This window comes from Pleurodeles waltl, chromosome 7 (assembly GCF_031143425.1).
Source record: "Pleurodeles waltl isolate 20211129_DDA chromosome 7, aPleWal1.hap1.20221129, whole genome shotgun sequence".
NCBI classification, from domain to species: domain Eukaryota; kingdom Metazoa; phylum Chordata; class Amphibia; order Caudata; family Salamandridae; genus Pleurodeles; species Pleurodeles waltl.
The window spans coordinates 352,647,444-352,672,137 of record NC_090446.1 but is presented as its reverse complement, the minus strand read 5'-3'; the positions used below and the strand labels follow the sequence as shown (position 1 = coordinate 352,672,137).

General features: G+C 45.8%; 1 protein-coding gene across 1 annotated transcript in view; it reads right to left on the bottom strand.

The window, feature by feature from the left end:
- The window catches only part of TOP1 (DNA topoisomerase I), a 352,777-nt gene that overhangs the window by 280,125 nt on the left and 47,958 nt on the right, over positions 1–24,694 (bottom strand). The window contains exon 3 of the mRNA XM_069243787.1: positions 11,423–11,525. Coding sequence (XP_069099888.1) covers positions 11,423–11,525 — 103 coding nt within the window. The remainder of the gene's footprint in view (positions 1–11,422; positions 11,526–24,694) is intronic.

Sequence of the window (24,694 nt, the reverse complement as noted above, 5' to 3'; positions counted from 1 at the left end):
GCCCTCCGAAGACGCGGGTACTTACCTGCAAGCAGACCGGAACCGGGGCACCCCCTTCTCTCCATTCTAGCCTATGCGTTTTGGGCACCGCTTTGAACTCTGCACCTGACCGGCCCTGAGCTGCTGGTGTGGTGACTTTGGGGTTGCTCTGAACCCCCAACGGTGGGCTACCTTGGACCAAGAACTGAACCCTGTAAGTGTCTTACTTACCTGGAAAAACTAACAAAAACTTACCTCCCCCAGGAACTGTGAAAATTGCACTAAGTGTCCACTTTTAAAGTAGCTATTTGTCAATAACTTGAAAAGTATACATGCAATTGAAATGATTCAAAGTTCCTAATGTACTTACCTGCAATACCTTTCAAACAAGATATTACATGTTAAATTTGAACCTGTGGTTCTTAAAATAAACTTAGAAAAGATATTTTTCTATACAAAACCTATTGGCTGGATTTGTCTCTGAGTGTGTGTACCTCATTTATTGTCTATGTGTATGTACAACAAATGCTTAACACTACTCCTTGGATAAGCCTACTGCTCGACCACACTACCACAAAATAGAGCATTAGTATTATCTCTTCTACCACTATTTTACCTCTAAGGGGAACCCTTGGACTCTGTGCATGCTATTCCTTACTTTGAAATAGCACATACAGAGCCAACTTCCTACAGATACCTTATTACATTTATTAAGCACTAACCTTTGACTGGAAGCAGGTAGAAATGTCATGTTTGGACTCAAGGGATTTGTTATTTAAGCCTTAATGGTAAAGTCAATACAATTTTGAAAATGTGACTTTTAAAAATGTGGCATTTCTAGGCCTTATAAGAGTGACCAGCTGCATGAGGCCTGTTAATTGCTTTCCCATCAAAAATGCACACTGGGCACAGACAAACAACAGGACATGGAAGTAGCTGGGAGAGGACCACCCTGCCAGGATGGGAAAGGTAGAGCTGTTTCCTGCTCCACTTACATTTACCTTACATTTACAGCCCTTCAGCACACTAAAAGAGGAACTTAACGCCACCCTTTTTTCCACCCTATATCTCTTTGAGGCTGGCTTTAGAAGAAAGGGGAAGAAATGAAATTTTCAGAACCAGATGTGGAGTCAACTAGAAGATCCTCCCCAGTCTTCAAACGGTAGGTAGGACTACAGTGTGTGCGTGCGTATATTTACATACACACATACATAAAAAATTTCACTTACCCAGTGTACATCTGTTCGTGGCATGATACGCTGCAGATTCACATGCTGTGCACGGTTCCTGCCATGTAGTGTTGGGCTCGGAGTGTTACAAGTTGTTTTTCTTCAAATAAGTCTTCGAGTCACAGAACAGAGTGACTCCTCCCTTTCGGCTCCATTGCGGATGGGCGTCGAATCCCTCTTAGATTGTTTTCCCCACAAAGGGTGAGGTAGAAGTTGGGTAGAGTAAGGATACTAGAGGTGCCCATGCAATGGAGTAGAAATGTATATACATAGTGTGTAGTAAAAGAATATTTTACATATTTACATGCAACTAAAATGGCTACAGGCTCCCGGGGAGGTGGGAGGGCGCATGTGAATCTGCAGCGTATCATGCAACGAACAGATGTACACTGGGGAAGTGACATTTTCCGTTCTATGGCATGTGTAGCTGCAGATACACATGCTGTGCATAGCCTACAAAGCAGTAATGTCCCCAAAAGCTGTGGTTAGCCTGTAGGAGTTGAAGTTGTCTGAAATAATGTTCTTAATACAGCCTGTCCTACTGTGGCTTGTTGTGTTGCTAACATCTACACAGTAATGCTTAGTGAATGTATGGGGCGTAGACCAGGTGGCTGCCTTACAAATTTCGGTCATTGGTATATTACTGAGAAAAGCCATTGTAGCGCCATTCTTTCTAGTGCAGTGTGCCCTTAGTGTAATGGGTAATTCTCTTTTAGCTTTTAGGTAACAGGTTTGAACGCATTTAACTATCCATCTGGCAATGCCCTGTTTGGATATAGGGTTACCTGTATGAGGTTTTTGGAAAGCTACGAACAATTGTTTAGTTTTACGAAAATGTTTCGTTCTGTCAATGTAATAAATTAGCGCTCTTTTAATGTCTAATGTATTCAATGCCCTTTCAGCTACTGAGTCAGGTTGTGGAAAGAAGACTGGGAGTGCCACAGTTTGGTTTAGATGGAATGGTGATATGACTTTTGGTAAAAATGTTGGATTTGTACGGAGAACCACTTTATGTTTATGTATTTGTATAGAGGGTTCTTGCTTAGTAAATGCCTGTATCTCACTTACTCTTCGAAGTGATGTGATGGCTATTAGAAAGGCTACTTTCCAAGTTAGAAATTGGATTTGACAAGAATGCATGGGTTCAAATGATGGGCCCATGAGTCGTGTTAATACAATATTAAGATTACACAAAGGGGCTGGTGGTGTCCTTGGGGGTATGATTTTTTTAGTGCTTCCATAAAGGCTTTAATAACTGGGATTCTAAAAAGCGATTTTGTATGTTTAATCTGTAGATAAGCAGATATTGCAGTGAGATGGATTTTAATGGAAGAAAAAAGCTAGATTTGACTTTTGTAGGTGTAGTAAATAACTTAATGTTTTCTGTGGAGGCTTCTAGTGGCATAATTTGATTAGCCTGCCAGTAGCAAACAAATCTTTTCCATTTGTTCGCTTAACAATGTCTTGTTGTGGGTTTTCTTGCTTGTTTAATGACCTCCATATACTCTTTTGAAAGGTTTAAATATCCGAATTTTAAGACTTCAGAAGCCAGATTGCTAGGTTGAGCGATGCTGGATTCGGGTGTCTGATCTGTTGTTTGTGTGGGGTACTACTGGTAAGTCCAACAGTGTGGTGGACCACGGTTGGCAAGCCCACATTGGTGCAATAAGTATTAGTTTGAGTTTGTTTTGACTCAGTTTGTTGACCAGATAAGGAACGAGCGGGAGAGGGGGAAAAGCGTAAGCAAATATCCCCGACTAGCTGATCCATAGTGCATTGCCCTTGGACTGAGGGTGTGGGTACCTGGACGGGAAGTTTTGGCATTTTGTGTTTTCTTTTGTTACAAATAGATCTATGTTTGGTGTCCCCCAGCGGTAGAAGTGATCCTGTAGAATCTGGGGATGTATTTCCCATTCGTGAGTTTGTTGTTGCTCTCGACTGAGATTGTCAGCTAACTGATTTTGAATGCCTAGTATGTATTGTGCTATCAGGTGAATGTTGTTGTGAATTGCCCAATGCCAAATCTTTTGTGCTAAGAGACACAACTGACGAGTGTTTCCCCCCCGTTTGTTTAGATAATACATTGTCGTCATATTGTCTGTCTTGACAAGAATGCGTTTGTGGGCTAGCAGTGGTCGAAACGCTTTTAATGCTAGAAATACCACTAGCAGTTCCAAGTGATTTATGTGAAGTAGTTTTTGTGGATTGTCCCATTGACCTTGTATGCTGTGATGGTTGAGGTGTGCTCCCCACCCAACCATGGAAGCGTCTTTTGGGATAATGGCGTGAGGCACTGGGTCCTGAAAAGGCCGCCCTTTGTTCAAATTTACAGGGTTCCACCATTGAAGCGAAAAGTGTGTTTGGTGGTCTATCAACACTAGATCTTGGAGTTGACCCTGTGCCTGCGTCCATTGTTTTGCTAGGCACTGCTGTAAGGGCCGCATCTCTAGTCTTGCGTTTGAGACAATACGTATGCATGAGGACATCATGCCTAGTAGTTTCATCACAAACCTTACTGTGTATTGTTGGTTTGGTTGCATGCTTGATTTGACAATTTGGAACAACTGAACTCTGTGGACTTGGGGTGGCAATAGCTTTGTGTGTGGAGTGATGCTCCCAAGTATTGTTGTATTTGGGATGGTTGTAGATGTGAATTTTGGTAATTTATAGAAAACCCTAGTTTGTGTAGAGTATCTATGATATATTGCGTTTGAAATTGACATTGTTGCTGAGTGTTGGCTTTTATTAGCCAACCATCCAAATATGGGAATACGTGCATGTGCCGTCTCCTTATATGAGCTGCTACTACGGCTAGGCATTTTGTAATTACTCTGGGGACTGTTATTACGAACTGTAGCACTTTGAATTGATAATGTTTGCCTTGTATTACAAACCTTAGGTATTTCCTGTGAGATGGATGGATGGGTATAGGGAAATACGTATCCTTGAGATCCAGTGTTGTCATGTATTCCCCCTTTTTTTTTTTTAGTAAGGGAACTACATCCTGCAGTGTTACCATGTGGAAATGATCTAAGATAGGCCTTCATGTTTTGTCCTTTTTTGGACTAAGGAAATACAGGGAGTAAATGCCTGTTCCCTTTTGGTGATAGGGTACTAGCTCTATGGCATGTTTTTGTAGCAGTGCTTGGACCTCTATATGTAATAGAGGTAAGTGTTGTAGAGACAATCTGTGCAGTTTTGGTGGAACATCTGGAGGGGATGTTGTGAATTCTACTGTATGCAATAACCATGTTGGATAATTGATAGGACCCACATGTCTGTGGTAATATGTGTCCAATTGTGGTAGTATTTGGTTAGCCTCCCCCCACTGGTGACAAGTGTTGGGGTAGTGTGACATTGAAGACACTGTTTGCTAGGGCTTGGTTTGGCGGGCTAGAATTTCCCTCTTCCTCTTGGGAATGGTCCTCTATAGGAACCACAACCCCCCACCCCTTTGGTATTGTGACTGGTAGGTGGGTTTTGTTTGGGAGGTGGATGGTTCAGATGTCTGTTGCCGAAACCCCCCTCTAAATTGTGGTTTCTTAAAAGTGCCTCTGAATTGTGGAGAGTAGAGCACGCCCATGGCTTTGGCTGTGTGTCTTTTTTCATCTTCTCAATCGCTGTATCTACTTCCGGCCCAAACAACTGATGTTGGTTAAACGGCATATTTAGTACCGCTTGTTGTATTTCTGGTTTGAATCCAGAACGTCGTAGCCATGCACGCCTTCGAATGGTTACAGCCATGCTGACAGTTCGCGCTGCTGTACCTGCAGAGTCTAATGCAGACCTTATCTGATTGTTTGATATGGCCGGTCCCTCTTCAACTACTTGCTGGGCACGTTTTTGGTGTTCCTTGGGCAAGTGATGGATGATGTCTTGCATCTCGTCCCAGTGAGCCCTGTCGTAGCGTGCAAGTAGGGCTTGCGAATTTGCAATTTGCCATTGACTGGCTGCCACTCTTGCCCACTGCGAACTTTCGATTGTCAGGTGGTGGGGCATCCCCGGATGATTGAGAGTTCGCCCTTTTTCTTGCAGCCCCCACAACCACCGAGTCCGGGGTGAGCAGTTGCATTATAAACACTGGGTCTGTCGGGGGTGGTTTATATTCCTTTTCGACCCTCGGCGTGATAGCTCTTCCCTTTACAGGCTCTAGGAAGACCTATTGTGTGTACTTGAGCATGCCTGGTAGCATTGGCAGGCTTTGATAGGATGCGTGGGTGGATGAAGTGTTGAAAAGGAAGTCGTCCCCCACTGGTTCAGAGTGCATTGTTACGTTGTGGAACGTAGCTGCCCTGGCTAGTACTTGTGTATATGCTGTACTGTCCTCTGGTGGTGAAGGCTTGGTTGTATAACACTCTGGGCTGTTGTCAGATATAGGTGGATCGTATAGATCCCATACATCAGCATCATCCCAGTATGTGTGGGTGACTGAGTTATCGGTGTACCCACTGGTGACAATTGTGGTGAATGCAGTGGGGATGGTTGTGGTGAGACCTGTGGTGGTGGTGACTTGTCTCTAACCCCTTTGGCTTTTTTGGTTGCATTTCTGATTCTTGAAAGGCTAATTTTCTTTTAGATGATTTGAGTGGAGGGATGGTCTGTATCTTCCCTGTATCCTTCTGGATATGTAACCTTTGTTGCGTTTGGTCAGGTTCTTCTACATCCAGATCTTGCTAAAATCTATGCCTTTCTTTGAGTTGCATCGAAAGCTCTTGCTCCTCAGTATATGATGATCGTTTCGGCTCCGAAGCAGTTTTTTTTCGGTACCGAAATTCCTAATGTAATTGTCTTTTTCGGTTCCGAGGAGCTCTTTCGGGGCTTGCTTGATTCGACAACTCCATGCCGAAATTGTTCTGTGCCGGAATCTCGAGTCGGAAGTCTTCAGCAACTCTTTGGCCTTTTTCGGTGCAGATTTAATCTGGTCACCTTCCCTTCTGTGGGTTGAGCCATGGCCTGCTGGCGGTGGCGTCCCCGTGGCCTTGAATTTTTTGGTGTGACCCTGGGTTTTGGACGGGACAGGTTTACTCACAGTTTGTTGCACCGTTGAGGGTCGTTCACCTTCAGATTCATCAGAGTCCGTTTCTTGGATGGAAATTCTTCCTTCGTCCTAGACGTCGAGACCTTGCAAGCTTCACAAGTATCCTCTATGTGTTTGGGCAACAAACACAGGTTACAGAACCGGTGCTGGTCTGTATAAGGATACTTTGCGTGACACTTAGGACAGAAACGGAAGGGGGTCCGGTCCATTAGAGACTTAGACAACGGGTGTGGTCGGGCCAACCCGGCCTCGATGAAAAGTGGAAGCCCCGAAGGGCCGCCAAAGCGGTCTTTAGGTCGGTGCCGATACCCTAGAACTAAACCGGTACCGAACGGGAACAATACAGACGAATTTGATACTTAGGTAACTTTCCCGAATCGAAATACGGAGCGAAGAGGAACACGTCCGAACCTGATGGCGGAAAGAAAACAATCTAAGATGGAGTCAACGCCCACGCGCAATGGAGCAGAAAGGGAGGAGTCACTGGGTCCCTTGACTCGAAAAGACTAAGAAATACAACTTGTAACACTCAGAGCCCAACACTAGATGGCAGGAACAATGCACATCATGTGTATCTGCAGCTACACATGCCATTGAACATTATATATATTAGTCACTTACCCAGTGTACATCTGTTCGTGGCATGAGACGCTGCAGAGTCACATGCTTTGCACATCCCGCCATCTAGTGTTGGGCTTGGAGTGTTACAAGTTGTTTTTCTTCGAAGAAGTCTTTTCGAGTCTCGAGATCGAGGGACTCCTCCCCTTTCGGCTCCATTGCGCATGGGCGTCGACTCCATCTTAGATTGTTTTCCCCGCAGAGGCGGAGGTAGGAGTTGTGTATTACAGTAATAGTGCCCATGCAATGGAGTAAACATGTATGTACATGATGTAGTTTTAAGGTTATATATTTACAAATTTACAAATGTTCAAGATCAACTTCGAAACGGCTACAGGCTCCCGGGGAGGCAGGTGGGCGCATGTGAATCTGCAGCGTCTCATGCCACGAACAGATGTACACTGGGTAAGTGACATTTTCCGTTTGATGGCATGTGTAGCTGCAGATACACATGCTTTGCATAGACTAGTAAGCAGTTATCTCCCCAAAAGCGGTGGTTCAGCCTGTAGGAGTTGAAGTTGGTTGAAACAAAGTTCGTAGTACTGCCTGGCCTACTGTGGCTTGTTGTGCTGTTAACACATCCACGCAGTAGTGCTTGGTAAACGTATGAGGCGTAGACCATGTGGCTGCCTTACATATCTAAGTCATTGGAATGTTTCCTAGAAAGGCCATAGTAGCACCCTTCTTTCTAGTTGAGTGTGCCTTTGGTGTAATAGGCAGTTGTCTCTCTGCTTTGAGATAACAGGTTTGAATGCATTTAACTATCCATCTAGCAATGCCTTGTTTGGAAATTGGATTTCCTGAATGAAGTTTTTGGAAAGCAACAAATAATTGTTTTGTTTTCCGAATTTGTTTGGTTCTATCAATGTAGTACATTAACGCTCTTTTGATGTCTAATGTATGTAGTGCTCTCTCAGCTACAGAATCTGGTTGTGGGAAGAACACTGGTAGTTCTACTGTTTGATTCAAGTGGAACGGTGATATGACTTTTGGTAAGAATTTTGGATTTGTCCGTAGAACTACTTTATGCTTGTGTATTTGAATAAATGGTTCTTGCATGGTAAATGCTTGGATTTCACTTACTCTTCTTAGAGATGTGATGGCAATTAGAAATGCAACTTTCCATGTTAAATATTGCATTTCACAGGAGTGCATGGGCTCAAAAAGGTGCCCCATGAGTCGTGTTAAGATAATGTTGAGGTTCCATGAAGTAACTGGTGGTGTCCTTGGTGGTATAATTCTTTTTAGTCCTTCCATAAAGGCTTTAATGACTGGTATCCTAAATAGTGAAGTTGAGTGGGTAATTTGCAGGTAAGCTGAAATTGCGGTAAGATGTATCTTAATGGATGAAAAGGCTAGTTTGGACTTTTGCAAATGTAGCAAATAGCTTACGATGTCTTTAGCAGATGCGTGTAAAGGTTGAATTTGATTATTATGGCAATAATAAACAAACCTTTTCCACTTATTTGCATAGCAATGTCTAGTGGTTGGTTTCCTAGCTTGTTTTAGGACTTCCATACATTCTTGTGTAAGGTCTAAGTGTCAGAACTCTAAGACCTCAGAAGCCAAGTTGCTAGATTCAGCCATGCTGGATTGGGGTGTCTGATCTGTTGATGGTGTTGAGTTAACAGATCTGGTCTGTTTGGTAGTATGATATGAGGTACTACTGAGAGGTCTAGTAGTGTTGTGTACCAAGGTTGTCTTGCCCAAGTTGGTGCTATGAGTATGAGTTTGAGTTTGTTTTGACTCAACTTGTTTACTAGATATGGAAGGAGTGGGAGAGGGGAAAAAGCGTATGCAAATATCCCTGACCAACTCATCCATAATGCATTGCCCAGAGACTGATCTTGTGGGTACCTGGATGCGAAGTTTTGGCATTTTGCGTTTTCTTTTGTTGCAAATAGGTCCATTTGTGGTGTCCCCCAATTTTGGAAGTACGTATGTAGTACTTGGGGGTGAATCTCCCATTCGTGGATCTGTTGGTGATCCAGAGAGATTGTCTGCTAACTGATTCTGAATCCTTGGAATGAACTGTGCTATTAGGCGAATGTGGTTGTGTATCACCCAATGCCATATTTTCTGTGTCAGGAGACACAACTGTGTTGTGTGTCCCTCCCTGTTTGTTTAGGTAATACATTGTTGTCATGTTGTCTGTTTTGACAAGAATGTATTTGTGGCTTATTATTGGTTGAAATGCTTTTAACGCTAGAAATACTGCCAATAGTTCAAGGTGATTTAAGTGAAACTGTTTTTGCCGAGTGTTCCATTGTCCCTGAATGCTGTGTTGATTGAGGTGTGCTCCCCACCCTATCATGGAGGCATCTGTAGTAATTACGAATTGAGGCACTGGGTTTTGAAAAGGCCGCCCTTGGTTTAAATTTATATTGTTCCACCATTGAAGCGAGGTGTATGTTTGGCAGTCTATCATCACTAGATCTAGAAGCTGACCCTGTGACCATTGTGATGCTAGGCACTGTTGTAAGGGTCGCATGTGCAATCTTGCGTTTGGGACAATGGCTATGCATGAGGACATCATGCCTAGGAGTTTCATTACTATTTTGACTTGTATCCTTTGGTTTGGATACATGACCTGTATTACATTGTGAAATGCTTGTATTCTTTGTGGACTTGGCGTGGCACTCGCTCTTGCTGTGTCGATTGTTGCCCCTAAGTATTGTTGTGTTTGACACGGCTGAAGGTGTGACTTTGTGTAGTTGATTGAGAAACCTAGTTTGTGTAGGGTTTCTATGACGTACTTTGTGTGTTGCGAACACCATTCTAGTGTGTTGGTTTTGATTAACCAATCGTCTAGGTATGGGAACACATGTATTTGCTGCCTTCTGATATGCGCAGCTACTACTGCCAGGCATTTTGTAAAGACTCTTGGCGCAGTAGTGATTCCGAATGGCAACACTTTGAATTGGTAGTGTACCCCTTGGAATACAAATTTTAGGTACTTTGTGTGAAGGATGTATTGGTTTATGGAAATATGCATCCTTTAGGTCTAGTGTTGTCATGTAGTCTTGTTGTTTGAGCAGTGGGATTAAGTCTTGTAATGTTACCATGTGAAAGTGGTCTGATTTGATGTAGGTATTTAATGTTCTCAGATATAATATAGGTCTCAGTGTTTTGTCCTTTTTGGGTATGAAAAAGTACAGAGAGTAAACTCCTGTTCCTTTCTGTTGGATTGGTACTAATTCTATTGCTCCTTTGTGTAGCAATGCCTGGACCTCTAGTCCTAGAAGATCCATGTGTTGTTTTGACATATTGTGTGTTTTCAGTGGGACGTTTGGAGGGAATTTGAGAAATTCTATGCAATAACCATGCTGGATAATTGCCAGTACCCAAATGTCTGTTATCTCCTCCCAATGTTTGTAAAAATTGCTTAGTCTCCCCCCGAGACTCGAAAAGACTTCTTTGAAGAAAAACAACTTGTAACACTCCGAGCCCAACACTAGATGGCGGGATGTGCAAAGCATGTGTATCTGCAGCTACACATGCCATCGAACATACATACATATATATATATATATATATACACACACACACACACACACACATACACACACACACACACACACACACATATATATATATATATATACACACACGTATATACACACACACTATATATATACACATACATATACACATACACACACACACACACACACACACACTCACGTATTTGACCCCCCTCAGCCAATTATCAGTATGCTCCTGGATTTATGGACTTTACAGAAGGACTGATCAGGAGTGGTGGGAGCGGAAAGGGAGCAGGTTGAGGCTGTGCAGGAGCAAAAATAAGGGCTTTAATGCCCCCCCTCAATATATCACCAAAAGTCCACAAGCTAAAAATAAATTATCAAGAATATTGAAATATGGCCGCAAAGCCATGGCCACGGCCACAAAAATGTTATGGGTCATAGATGAACAGGGCAGCTCACAGCTGGTCATTTGCACTTGAAAATGGGGCACACATTAATGAAAGAGCGGTTTTCTGCTCCCAAGGATCATAGTTGGGGCGAAGGAGTAAATGACTTATGTTGCCCATTTCCTACATATAGTAGGACAGCAATAATTGTAACTTATTTTTGCACTATATGCATACCATTTAATCATTGTACCAGAAAGTGTTCCCAAGTTGCATTTATATAACTAAAGTGTGCACAAGCCAAAGCCTTCACAAGTGCATGCCTGTGTTGAAGTATGCACATACAAAAGCACCTTTGGATCGGATGTAGTAAGTGCTACAACAAAAAATAACTATATATACACACACATATTATATATACACACACACACATATATACATACACACATATATACATACACACACACACACACACACACACAGCTGTACTACTACTGATATAATGGCTGCATTAATGACCCAACTCTAGCCTTCCCTGCAATCACACTGGGAGAGGACCAAGTGTTTTGGTCCACACAAACCTAGAGTCTAAGCCCTAGACCTATACGAAATAGGGGGGAAAAAAAAAAAAAAAAAAAAAAAAAAAAAGTTATTACCATTACTCTGCATCATCATAACACTTACCTATTACTGTGCTTGGATTTTTCTCGATCTTTCTCCTTGTCCTTCTTGTGCTCCTTGTGCCGGTGTTCTTTGTCCTTGTGTTTGTCTTTGTGTTTATGTGAATCTACAATCAAAGACCACAAGGATTAAAAATAAAACAAAGTGGTCAGGGCTTGATGCTCAAGCCAACCTTTTTTTTATACATTTCTACACTATTCCATAGGACAAGGTGCTAGTTTGCACCTATCTGACTGCAGGAGGTGATCTTCCTCTTCAACATTGAAAGTGGGACCACCCACTTCACTCTTCCGTCCCCCAACACACACTTCCTCTAGTTTTTGGTGTCTATTTCACTTTTTGGTTACAGGCAGAGATGGCCTACTCCACAACATACAGCGCCAACAGAATTTGTGTCTGTTACGGTGAGAAGAGCAGCTTTCAGGATTATTTCTTAAAGTTTCTGCACCGCGAACAAGAGTTTGTTTTCTTCCAACAGGTTTTCGCCTACCGAGGGCAAAAAGCACATTTTGAATATGATTTCAATGGATGACTAGGTTTGACACTCAAATCCCCATTATGTAGGTTTATGTATTTTTAATTAAAAAAATATATATATATATTTATACACACAAAAATGGTGCAAGGAGACAGAGTTGGGGAGGGATAAGAGTTGAACTTCAAATCAACAAGCTAAAATGAATTGCAGCAGGAGCTGGCAATTGGCCATTGGAGGGTTTTCTGGTAACGATTCAGTACAGATCACCTCTAGGGTACAGGAAAGGCTGTCTGAATACAGGAGGTTGAAAAGTGAGCAGAAATTAGTTAAGGCCATCACATACTGGCTAGGTGCTGGTAAAGAAAACATTACTCAACCCCAACAATATTTGGCACAAATCACAGAAACCCAATACACAAAGATGCCCTCTTTTAGAAGGCGATAAAGACAGGAAATCATACAACGGGGAGCACATTGTTATCTGTCTTTCCTTTGAATTCTGGGACTTTTAGTTTTATTTAATCAACTAACTTTAGAACAGGACTAAAAGTTGCAAAATTCAAAGAAAAAAAAAATCTGGATTAGAAAAACACATCATTCACGGACCTGGGAAACTTGGCGGCCAGGCTGACTTGGCCTTCAGAATGTAATGGCTGCTTTGATTACTCACTCTACGAAGTTGGTCCAGGCCCCTAGGCAGCCAATCTTTGGAGCCTGCGACGCAGATCAGCATTTCTGGTGGATGTTGAACCATGCAGAACCACAGCTTTGATGCAAGTAAGGCTTCTCAGTAGAGATGACACGTCCAACATTCCAAACTCGAACACAATCAAAGTTGAACAGGCTGTTCCTGTTTCATGCAACCTGAAGCAAGCAGCGCATTATCTTCCCTCATTTGCCAAAAGCCTTTTCTTACTAAACTTCAGTCCTGGTATGTAACAGCCTTAACAAAGGATTTAAATACAGTCTAAGACTGCGTCCGAGACGGGCCACGAACAAGGTCCTTGGTGCGACTGCACGCACATGACATCGCAAATTAAGTACCTCTGCGTGGAGGGAGCTACTCTCATCTTCGATAGTAGAACTAAAGATATTGAAACCCATGGGCAAGGCAAACTCTACTCTAGCAGGAATAAGCGTTTCTAACAGAATGATGAACCGTGCATGCAGACAACGCAAGAGTCCCTGCAATCTTCAAGCATTCCTTTGAATAACCGAGGACAAGCCTCATACTAGTGTAATGTTTGTTGGCTTTAAAAATCAGACACCTTTAAGGAAGGTCAGCTAAGCCCCACTCAACTAAGACAGGCAATACCAAAGTTAAGTAACTTGTACTTCAGGTTAACAAAATATCTGGTAGAGACCTATTGTAGGTTGCAGATGCCTTACCTTAGAATTTCCCCCAGGCATCAGACTGGATCTGGAGATTTTTCTGCTAGCAATACCCTTGTGCATCGGTAGGTGGCGTCCGTCGACTCTGCGGGCATCATAGTCGCTGTGATGTCAGGAGTAGTATGTTGATGTCGCCCTCACGTAGTTACATCAGTTTCTTTTAACGACTCCACGCCAAAGTGCAGAGCCGCTAAGCACACTGAGATTGGTGCGCCAGAGCTAAGGACCTGAAAGGGGGAATCCCCGTCCCTAGAAATCAGTTTGCAAGTGAGGAGGATGGGTGGGCGCTAAGGAATCTGCCACTAGAATATGTCTCTACCAGATATTCCGTAACTTGTACATCTGATAGAGACTTCTAGTTGCAGATTCCTTACCTTAGAATAGATACCCAAGCAATGCCATCCTCTGTGGTGGGCTCCGAACCAAGATCATACTAGGAAGCCCTGCAGGACCGAACGACCAAAGTAGCCGTCCCAACGGATTTGACTGTCCAGGCAGGAGTGCTTAGCAAACGTGTGCAGGGACGCCCACGTAACTGCCTGGCAGATATCCAGGACAGGAACTGCGCATGCTGATGCAGTGGAAGCAGCAGTAGCTGAGGTGGAATGAGCACGCAAGACTTCAGGAGGGTGCTTCTTGGCCAAAGCGTAGCACATTTTGATGCAAAGAAGCACCCACCGAGAGATGGTACGCTTTTGCACCGCCTTCCCTTTTTTCGCACCCACATACCCAAAAAAAAGAGTTGATCGTCCACCCGGAAATCTTTAGTACATTAAGATAGAACACCAACGCTTTTTTTGGGTCCAGGCGGTAGAGTCTCTCCTCCTCATGGGAAGGATGTGGGGGCGCATAGAAAGTAGGCAGAGTGATGGACTGACCTACATGAAAGGGTGTAACCACCTTAGGAAGGAAGGAAGCAAGCAAGCCTTAGTGCGCATCACTACTTTGTCAGGGTGCACAGACAATTATGGAGGTTTTGAGGAAAGGGCCTGAAGCTCACTCACCCTGCGAGCAGAGGTGACAGCAACAAGAAAGACAGTTTTGAAGGTGAGGAGCCGCAAGGGACAATTATGCATTGGCTCAAAGGGAGTACACATCAAATAAGTAAGGACAAGATTGAGGTCCCACTGAGGCATAATAAATGGGGGAGTCCTTTTAGGAATCTACTCACAATAGGAGATTTAAAGAGTGAGGGCTGATCAGGTAACCTAAGGAAGACCGAAATGGTAGATAAATATCCTTTAAGGGTGCCCAAAGCAGAGCCCTACTGGGCCAAAGAAAGAATGAATAGAAGAACCTCGGATAGAGGTGCAGAAAGGGGATCAACAGATTTGTTGTAACACCATGCCACAAATTTATTCCAGCGACAGGCGTATAAAGTTTTGGTTGATGGACGCCTGACTGCCAAGATAACATCGCAGACTTCAGGTAGAAGTGCAAAAGCTGTCAACTGTTGCCACTTTATCTCCACGCATGAAGGCAGAGGATGGACATGTTCGGGTGAAGAACTGTCCCCTGTTGCAGCGACAGAAGATCCGCCCGAAGAGGCAGTCTGAGTGGAGGATCAATGACATGCTCAATAGCTTTTGATACCATACTCTCCGTGCCCAGTCCGGAGCCACCAAGATGACTTGGGCCCGGTTGTTCCTGATAACTATGGACAAGAGGTATAGGCAGCCGGAGTTCCACTCAAGACAGTGTCTCCGAGCGAGTGCCGCCTTGGAAACTCCAACGCGCAAAACAGCCAACATTGTGCGTTCTCTACGGAGGAGAGCCAATCTAACCAAGAATCTCCCCACTGCTGAAAGAGACCTTGCGCCACCTCCAGATGGAGACGTTATTTGTGATCAGCTGTGCATCAACAGCGGAGTTTGTCCGCTCTGGCGCGGAGGGAACCAGACAGATGGCTGTAACATCCAGCCATTACCCTGATGGTTCAACATGTCCAGAGGCGTAGTGCCTCCTGACAAAGGGTCCAGGACCCTACTCTGCCCTGTTTGTTGCAGTACCACATGGCGGTAGTATTGTCTGAACACCTGCACCACTTTCCCTTTGAGCGAGGGAAGGAATGTCTTCAACGCAAGCCTGATCAGCCGGAGCGCCAGATGATTGATATGGAGCCCAGACTCAGCTGGAGACCAGAGTCATCTGATCTCCACCTCTCCCATGTGGCTGCCCCATCCCAGAAGTGACATTTGTCACTATAGAAAGATCTGGTTGGGGAAGGGAGAGGGATCTGCTGTGGACCCAATGCAGAGTCGAAAGCCACCACTGCAGGTCTTTCGCAGTCCCCTCCGAGATCTGGACCATGTCGGAGAGATTCCCTGATGCTGCGCCCACTGGAACGTCAGGTCCCACTGCAGAGCCCGCATATTCAAATCTGGCATGTGTTACTACCAGAATGCAGGAGGCCATGAGGCCCAGCAACCTCAGAGTTAGTCTCACCGAAACCCAAGATAGAGGCCGAAAGATCAGACTCATAGCCTGAATGTCTTGGACTCGCTTTGCGGGAGGATAAGCCTGAAACTGCACTGCGTCTAGAACAGCTCCGATGGAAGGGAGCTTCTGCAAAAGGAAGTCAAGTGTGACTTCGGCACATTTATAGTGAACCCCAGCATGTGCAGGAGGTTTGCCGTGGTCTGAAGGTGGGAGATGACTTTCTGGGGCGAGTCCACCTTCAACAGCCAGTCGTCGAGGTAGGGGAAGACTGAGACCACTAACCTGCGCAGATGAGCTGCAACCACCGCCATCAGTTTTGTTAACACCCAAGGGGCACTGGTAAGGCCGAAGGAGAGCACAGTAAACTGAAAGTGCTTGTGACCTACCACAAATCGTAGTTAACGCCTGTGGGCAGGCAGGATGGGGATGTGGAAATAAGTGTCCTGCAAGTTCAAAGCTACCATCCAGTCTCCTGGGTCCTAGGCAGACAGAACCTGAGCCAGGGTGAGCATTTTGAATTTCTCCTTCTTAAAAAGGAAGTAGTTTAGGTCCTGAAGGTCTAGGATAGGACGTTAGCCCTGGTCCTTTTTTGGTATCAGAAAGTAGCGGGAATAACAACTACGACCTACTTCAGGCATAGGGACCTTCTCTATAGCTCCCTTGGCCAAGAGAGCTGCGACTTCCTGGCAGAGAAGCACCAAATGATCCTCTGGAAGGTGACTGAAGGCATGGTTGGTGGAGCAGATTCGAAAAGGAATAGAGTAGCCCTTTTGAACTATCTGCAAAACCCACCGGTCCGTGGTGAAGTTTTACCAGTGAGGCAGGTGATGGCGAATCCTGCCACCAACTGGACGGGAGTGAGGGGACGGACTAGGAGGGTTTGGAGGCTGCAGCAGGAGCCGAGGTGGACTGGGCAGACCACTGGTTCCCTGTCCCATGGCCACGTGGGATTCCACAGCCCCGGCCATGCAGAGGCTGAACAGCATGGGTGGCACGGTGGCTGGGGGAGGACACGACAGGGAGCCCCTTCCTTGGCCATGAAAGGGGCGAAAAATGGACTGTGGGGGGCGATGGGCAGAGGAAAGACCAAGGGACTGAGCCATAGCCCGCAAATCTTTGACTCTCTCCAAGGCCGAGTCTGCTTTTTCTCTGAAGAGACTTGAGCCCTCAAAGGGCATGAGTGACTGTTGGACATCCCCCAGAAAAACCTTAAGTACGCAACCGGTCGATGCGTCGTAAGGCCACCGTCGTAGCAACCCCGATCTGCACAGAGTTCGGGGTTGCAGTGTCCAGCCCACAACAGATTGTGAACTTTGTCGCATCTCTCACATCGTTCACAGCTTGGGAGACGATAGCATGGGCCTCATCCGGTATCTGCGGCACGGATTGCGCAACCGTATCCCACCGAGTGGGTATAGCGGCCAAAAAGGCATGCGGTGTTCACAGACCGCAGCGAGAGACTGGAGGAAGAAAATAACTTCTTGCCAAACTGTTCCAGCCTTTTGGATTCCCTGTACGGGGGTGCGGAATTGAATGCACTTGAAGAAGAGGAAGCTTGAATAACAAGACTCTCAGGCGTGGGGCGTTGGGACAGGAATTTAGGGTCATTTGGAGTGGGCCGATGGCGGGGTGCGATAGTCCTATTCACCCGAGCCCCTGTGTTGGGTTTGGACCAGGTACCCAAAAGGACATTGGCGAGGGCTTCATTAATCGGCAAAAGGGGTTCTGAATTAGAAGCCCCAGGCTGAAGCACCTCCATCAGGAGATTAGACCGGACCTCAACAGTGGGAAGCTCAAGACCAAGGACTTCAGCTGCCCTACTGACCACCATACCTTAAGTCGCTCCCTCTGCTGTAGCCACGGTAGGAGACAGCACACCAGCGTCAGGAGAAGTATGAGACCACTGGCTTCACCCAATTCCTGAGTCCAGTCCATAAAAGGGTCATCCTGGTATTCATAAGGGTCCAGGGACCCCTCCAATTCCTCCCCATAAGAAAAAAGGGTCTGAATTAGACCTGGGGCGAATAGGCCCCATTGAAGACGAAGGCAGTGTCGGCCGACACCGCTCCCAATTGTCAGGGATAAGAATTCCGACATCGGGAGCATTGATAATCGATCCAGCACCGGGGAAGGTCTCAAGGGTTCGACCAGCACTGCCAGAGGTGACCTTGGAAGCCGGAGCCGAAGCTGCTGGTGCAGAACCCAAAGGCCCCTCAGCTGAAGCCCTAGGGCCCGAAGGAGACATATCGAGGTTGGACCGTCCAAAGAGGAGGCACTTGGCCTCAAAACTCTTTAAGCTGGACAGGGGTTGTTCCAGCAAACTGGGGGAAGCACTGAGCCGACCCAGATGCAGGCTCCGAGGACAGAGGCCTTGTGCGTGGACACTCCTCCCACGTCACGTTGGCCGAGCGACAGGACGAAGTCGGAGAGCGATGGGATCTTTTCGACTTCTTACCTTGACCCGAGGATTTAGAAGAAGACGAGTGGTGACGGCTCCGCAACCGGTCTTGAGACCTTCCTCTCGAGCAAGACCGTGACCTATGCAGAGTCAAGAGCTGGACCGCCATAAGCTTTAGGGACCGCTCCCTCAAAGCCTTCGGGTGCATGGCCCGGCACTCGGAGCATGACTTTGGGGTGTGGTCGCGCTTGAGACACCACAGACAAACCCAATAAGGATCAGTGTAAAGAAATGGCTCCCTGTTGCAGTTACCCCCCACTTTTTGCCTGATACTGATGCTGACTTGACTGAGAAGTGTGCTGGGACCCTGCTAACCAGGCCCCAGCACCAGTGTTCCTTCACCTAAAATGTACCATTGTATCCACAATTGGCACACCCTGGCATTCAGATAAGTCCCTTGTAACTGGTACTTCTAGTACCAAGGGCCCTGATGCCAAGGAAGGTCTCTAAGGGCTGCAGCATGTCTTATGCCACCCTAGAGACCCCTCACTCAGCACAGACACACTGCTTACAAGCCTGTGTGTGCTAGTGAGAACAAAATGAGTAAGTCGACATGGCACTCCCCTCAGGGTGCCATGCCAGCCTCTCACTGCCTATGCAGTATAGGTAAGACACCCCTCTAGCAGGCCTTACAGCCCTAAGGCAGGGTGCACTATACCATAGGTGAGGGTACCAGTGCATGAGCATGGTACCCCTACAGTGTCTAAACAAAACCTTAGACATTGTAAGTGCAGGGTAGCCATAAGAGTATATGGTCTGGGAGTCTGTTTTACACGAACTCCACAGCACCATAATGGCTACACTGAAAACTGGGAAGTTTGGTATCAAACTTCTCAGCACAATAAATGCACACTGATGCCAGTGTACATTTTAGTGTAAAATACACCACAGAGGGCACCTTAGAGGTGCCCCCTGAAACTTAACCAACTAGCTGTGTAGGCTGACTGGTTCCAGCAGCCTGCCACACTAGAGACATGTTGCTGGCCCCATGGGGAGAGTGCCTTTGTCACTCTGAGGCCAGTAACAAAGCCTGCACTGGGTGGAGATGCTAACACCTCCCCCAGGCAGGAGCTGTGACACCTGGCGGTGAGCCTCAAAGGCTCACCCCTTTGTCACAGCCCAGCAGGGCACTCCAGCTTAGTGGAGTTGCCCGCCCCCTCCGGCCACGGCCCCCACTTTTGGCGGCAAGGCTGGAGGGAACAAAGAAAGCAACAAGGAGGAGTCACTGGCCAGTCAGGACAGCCCCTAAGGTGTCCTGAGCTGAAGTGACTCTAACTTTTAGAAATCCTCCATCTTGCAGATGGAGGATTCCCCCAATAGGGTTAGGATTGTGACCCCCTCCCCTTGGGAGGAGGCACAAAGAGGGTGTACCCACCCTCAGGGCTAGTAGCCATTGGCTACTAACCCCCCAGACCTAAACACGCCCTTAAATTTAGTATTTAAGGGCTACCCTGAACCCTAGAAAATTAGATTCCTGCAACTACAAGAAGAAGGACTGCCTAGCTGAAAACCCCTGCAGCGGAAGACCAGAAGACGACAACTGCCTTGGCTCCAGAAACTCACCGGCCTGTCTCCTGCCTTCCAAAGATCCTGCTCCAGCGACGCCTTCCAAAGGGACCAGCGACCTCGACATCCTCTGAGGACTGCCCCTGCTTCGAAAAGACAAGAAACTCCCGAGGACAGCGGACCTGCTCCAAGAAAGGCTGCAACTTTGTTTCCAGCAGCTTTAAAGATCCCTGCAAGCTCCCCGCAAGAAGCGTGAGACTTGCAACACTGCACCCGGCGACCCCGACTCGGCTGGTGGAGATCCGACACCTCAGGAGGGACCCCAGGACTACTCTGATACTGTGAGTACCAAAACCTGTCCCCCCTGAGCCCCCACAGCGCCGCCTGCAGAGGGAATCCCGAGGCTTCCCCTGACCGCGACTCTTTGAATCCTAAGTCCCGACGCCTGGGAGAGACCCTGCACCCGCAGCCCCCAGGACCTGAAGGACCGGACTTTCACTGGAGGAGTGACCCCCAGGAGTCCCTCTCCCTCGACCAAGTGGAGGTTTCCCCGAGGAACCCCCCCCTTGCCTGCCTGCAGCGCTGAAGAGATCCCTAGATCTCCCATTGACTTCCATTACAAACCCGACGCTTGTTTCTACACTGCACCCGGCCGCCCCCGCGCCGCTGAGGGTGAAATTTCTGTGTGGACTTGTGTCCCCCCCGGTGCCCTACAAAACCCCCCTGGTCTGCCCTCCGAAGACGCGGGTACTTACCTGCAAGCAGACCGGAACCGGGGCAACCCCTTCTCTCCATTCTAGCCTATGCGTTTTGGGCACCACTTTGAACTCTGCACCTGACCGGCCCTGAGCTGCTGGTGTGGTGACTTTGGGGTTGCTCTGAACCCCCAACGGTGGGCTACCTTGGACCAAGAACTAAGCCCTGTAAGTGTCTTACTTACCTGGTTAACCTAACAAATACTTACCTCCCCTAGGAACTGTGAAAATTGCACTAAGTGTCCACTTTTAAAACAGCTATTTGTGAATAACTTGAAAAGTATACATGCAATTTTGATGATTTGAAGTTCCTAAAGTACTTACCTGCAATACCTTTCGAATGAGATATTACATGTAGAATTTGAACCTGTGGTTCTTAAAATAAACTAAGAAAAGATATTTTTCTATAACAAAACCTATTGGCTGGATTTGTCTCTGAGTGTGTGTACCTCATTTATTGTCTATGTGTATGTACAACAAATGCTTAACACTACTCCTTGGATAAGCCTACTGCTCGACCACACTACCACAAAATAGAGCATTAGTATTATCTCTTTTTGCCACTATCTTACCTCTAAGGGGAACCCTTGGACTCTGTGCATACTATTCCTTACTTTGAAATAGTGCATACAGAGCCAACTTCCTACAATCAGTCACCGACATCGTACGATGACAGTCCTTGCACGGCTTCAAACCGGTCTTCAGGGACATCCTCGACACACCAAATTTCACACAAAAATTCGACAAAACTGTTGCATTTAGTCCAAAAAAATAAAATTAAAAAAATAATAATTTTCGACCAAAGTGGCTCAACTCCGGATCAGCACTTGGCGCAGAAAGAAAAGAAATGACATCTGTTAGCACGCGGAGTTCCTGTCCGGGATATCTGCCAGGCAGCTACGTGGGCGTCCCTGCTCACGTTTGCTAAGCACTACTGCCTGGACAGTCAGGTCCATCGGGACAGGTACTTTGGTCGTTCGGTCCTGCAGGACTTCCTAGTATGATCTTGGTTCGTAGCCCACCACCAAGGATGGCATTGCTTGGGTATCTATTCTAAGGTAATGAATCTGCAACTAGAAGTCTATCAAATGTACAAGTTACTTACCTTCGGTAACAAATATCTGGTAGAGACATATTCTAGTTGCAGATTCCTTACTGCCTACCCATCCTCCCCACTTGCGAACTGATATCTAGAGACAGGAATTCCCCCTTCCAGGTCCTTAGCTCTGGCGCACCAATCTCAGTGTTCTTAGCGGCTCTGCACTTTGGCGTGGAAAGTCGTTAAAAAAAACTGATGTCACTGCACGAGGGGGGCATCTATATACTATGCCCGACGTCATCAAGGCGACTAAGACGCCAACAGAGTCGGCCGACGCCACATACCGACACGCAAGGGTATTGCTCAAGGAAAAGTCTCTGGATCCAGTCTGACACCTGGGGGAAATTCTAAGGTAAGGAATCTGCAACTAGAAGTCTCTATCAGATATATCGTACAGTTGGCGCCTGTGGAGAGGCTTATTTGACTACTGTTATTATACCCAATTACAATACTGAATTTCTGAAGTCATGTTTTTTTTTTTTTAGAATTTGATGCCAGGTTTCCAATATCACTTTACAAGTGATGGTCTTAAACCATTTTTGACTAAAAACACTAGTTTTACTTGCAATGCACCTATCAAGACAAAGGAAAAGATACCTTAAAACGGATGGTTAAGCATTACTAAGATAAACCAATCATTTAATCAGGTGGACGAGACATGAAACACCTTAAAAAAAAAAAAATAGTTGTTATGAAAACGGTCACTTTCGCTCTAGGTATATGAGAGCATTGCAATACCGATAGGTGTCGCTTATAACTGAAGTGCCTCTTCAGCCAATGAGCAGTTTAGCCACTCAAAGGCATCATACATACATACATTGGAACAGTCTGATTAATTTTTCCATTTGCCCTCTCGTCCATGAAAGTGCAAAAAAACGCCATCTTTAAAGGGCTTTTCCACACCCTAAAAAAGGCAATCCAAGCATTCTTTCAGCAGGAGCACATTTAATCAAAACCTATAATCATGTGTATCAAGATGTGGTTGCAGTCAAAGCCCACCTGAGCACTGGTTTTTAAAGCACCTTTTCTAATTGACATAAAACCTCTATATCTGTCAGGCCGGACCTTAACACACACAAAAAGAAAAAAACACACCAAAAAAAAAAAAAAAAAACACACACACAAGTAGATTAAGGACAAGGAGAATATGTTAGTATACAGAACATAATGGGCGACCATGTGGAGCTCATGCATATTAGGTAGGAGGAGGTGAGGAGGTGGGGGGGGAGGTGCACAACAGTGCTCAATAAGGAAACTACAACTAATTGTGGTAAGTGTGCCAGATGTGCTCGCAGATGTAAAGAAATGAACAAATATGCAACTAAGAGCATCAAAAAAAAAATTCGAAAAGGATGTTGGTCAAAAGAAAACAAATATATAAGGCAAAATCTGGAGAATGGAGTGGAGAGCAATAACATGCTTTTGCTTAACAACATTTTTAAGTCCCCCACTCCACCAAGTAATTTTAATTATTTAAGTTAAAGTGCTGCAGTGTGTTATAGCCATTTCACTGCCATCTTGCTCAAGCACGCTACCTTAATCAATACTGACTAATAGTGCACGACCTGGTGCAATCTCCGTTGCAGCAAAGTCAAATGTGCACCTTCTTCAATTTCCTGGTGAAAGCACCATAAAAGGGTGTTAGGAGAATCCTTCACAATTACCTCACCAGCAAGAACAAAATGTGAAGTTCCAAGACGCAAATTACCACTCACACAAACGTGTCGGTAACATAACTGGTGTAATTCACTTACTGTTGTAACTAATACCATGGTTAAGTGTAAGAAGTTGGCTCTGTATATACTATTTCAAAGTTAGAAATAGTGTGCACAGAGTCCAAGGGTTCCCCTTAGAGGTAAGATAGTAGCAAAATTAGATAATTATAATGCTATATCTTGTGGTAGTGTGGTCGAGCAGTAGGCTTATCAGAGGGTAGTGTTAAGCATTTGTTGTACACACACAGGCAATAAATGAGGAACACACACTCAAAGACTTACTCCAGGCCAATAGGTTTTTATATTGAAAAATCTCTTTTCTTAGTTTATTTTAAGAACCACAGGTTCAAGATTTACATTAAACACTCTAAATGTTATATGACTCCAGAGGCTGCCCCCAGAAATTTGAGAAAATCTGGGTAGGATGGATGGTTGTATGATCAGAGTAGACAGAGAACACAAGCATGGCTGTGGTAATGGAACTTACACTGAATATCACTTTTTGGGGCCATGCTTACGTCCAAACATTGACGTCTATGGTGGCCTGTCACTAAAATGTATTGCACTGTAAATTTCTGCTGCTCTGACTATTTGCTTTACCTGACGTTTTCTATGCTTCTTAAAAACAATTTAAAAAAATCACACACACAAAAAAAAAAAAAAAAAAAAAAAAAAAAAAAACACCACACACCACTTTAAATGTAAGGTACTTCACTTAGATACTTTAGGAACTTTGAATCAAAGCAATATCATATACAGTCTTTGTGAAAATGGCAATAAGCTATTTTCAAAGTGGACAGTGCAAAAATCAACAGTTCCTGGGGGAGGTAAGTAAAGATTAAATTAGGAAGTAAGGAAAACACTTACAAGTCTCAGTTCTGGGGCATAGGCAGTCCACCGTTGGGGGTCTAAGGCAACCCCAAAGTTTCCACACCAGTAGCTCAGGGCCGGTCAGGTGCAGAGGTCAAAGAGGTGCCCAAAACACACAGGTGCCTATGGGGGAAGAGGAGTGCTCAGGTTCCAGTCTGCAAGCAGGTACGTACCGGCGTCTTTGGGGGGCAGCACAAGTAGGCACACAAAACACGCCCTCAGCGGCACAGGGGTGGCCGGGTGCAGTGTGCGTCTGGTTTTAGATCGGAAACAGGGGACCCAGGGGTCACTCTAGTGGTGCAGGCAGGCGCGGGGGGGGGGGGGGGGTTATTTCAGGACAGCCACCACCTGGGCTAGGCAGAGGGTCAGCTGGGGGTCACTCCTGCGCTGAGGTTTGGTCCTGGGGGCACCTGATCCAGTGCTGGTTCCAGGTGTTGGGTCCCTTGTTACAGGCAGTCGCAGTCAGGGAGACCTTCTGGATTCCCTCTGCAGGCGTCGCTGTGGTGACTCAGGGGGGTCGTCTCTGGTTACTCACAGGTTCGCAGTCGCGAGGGAGTCCACCC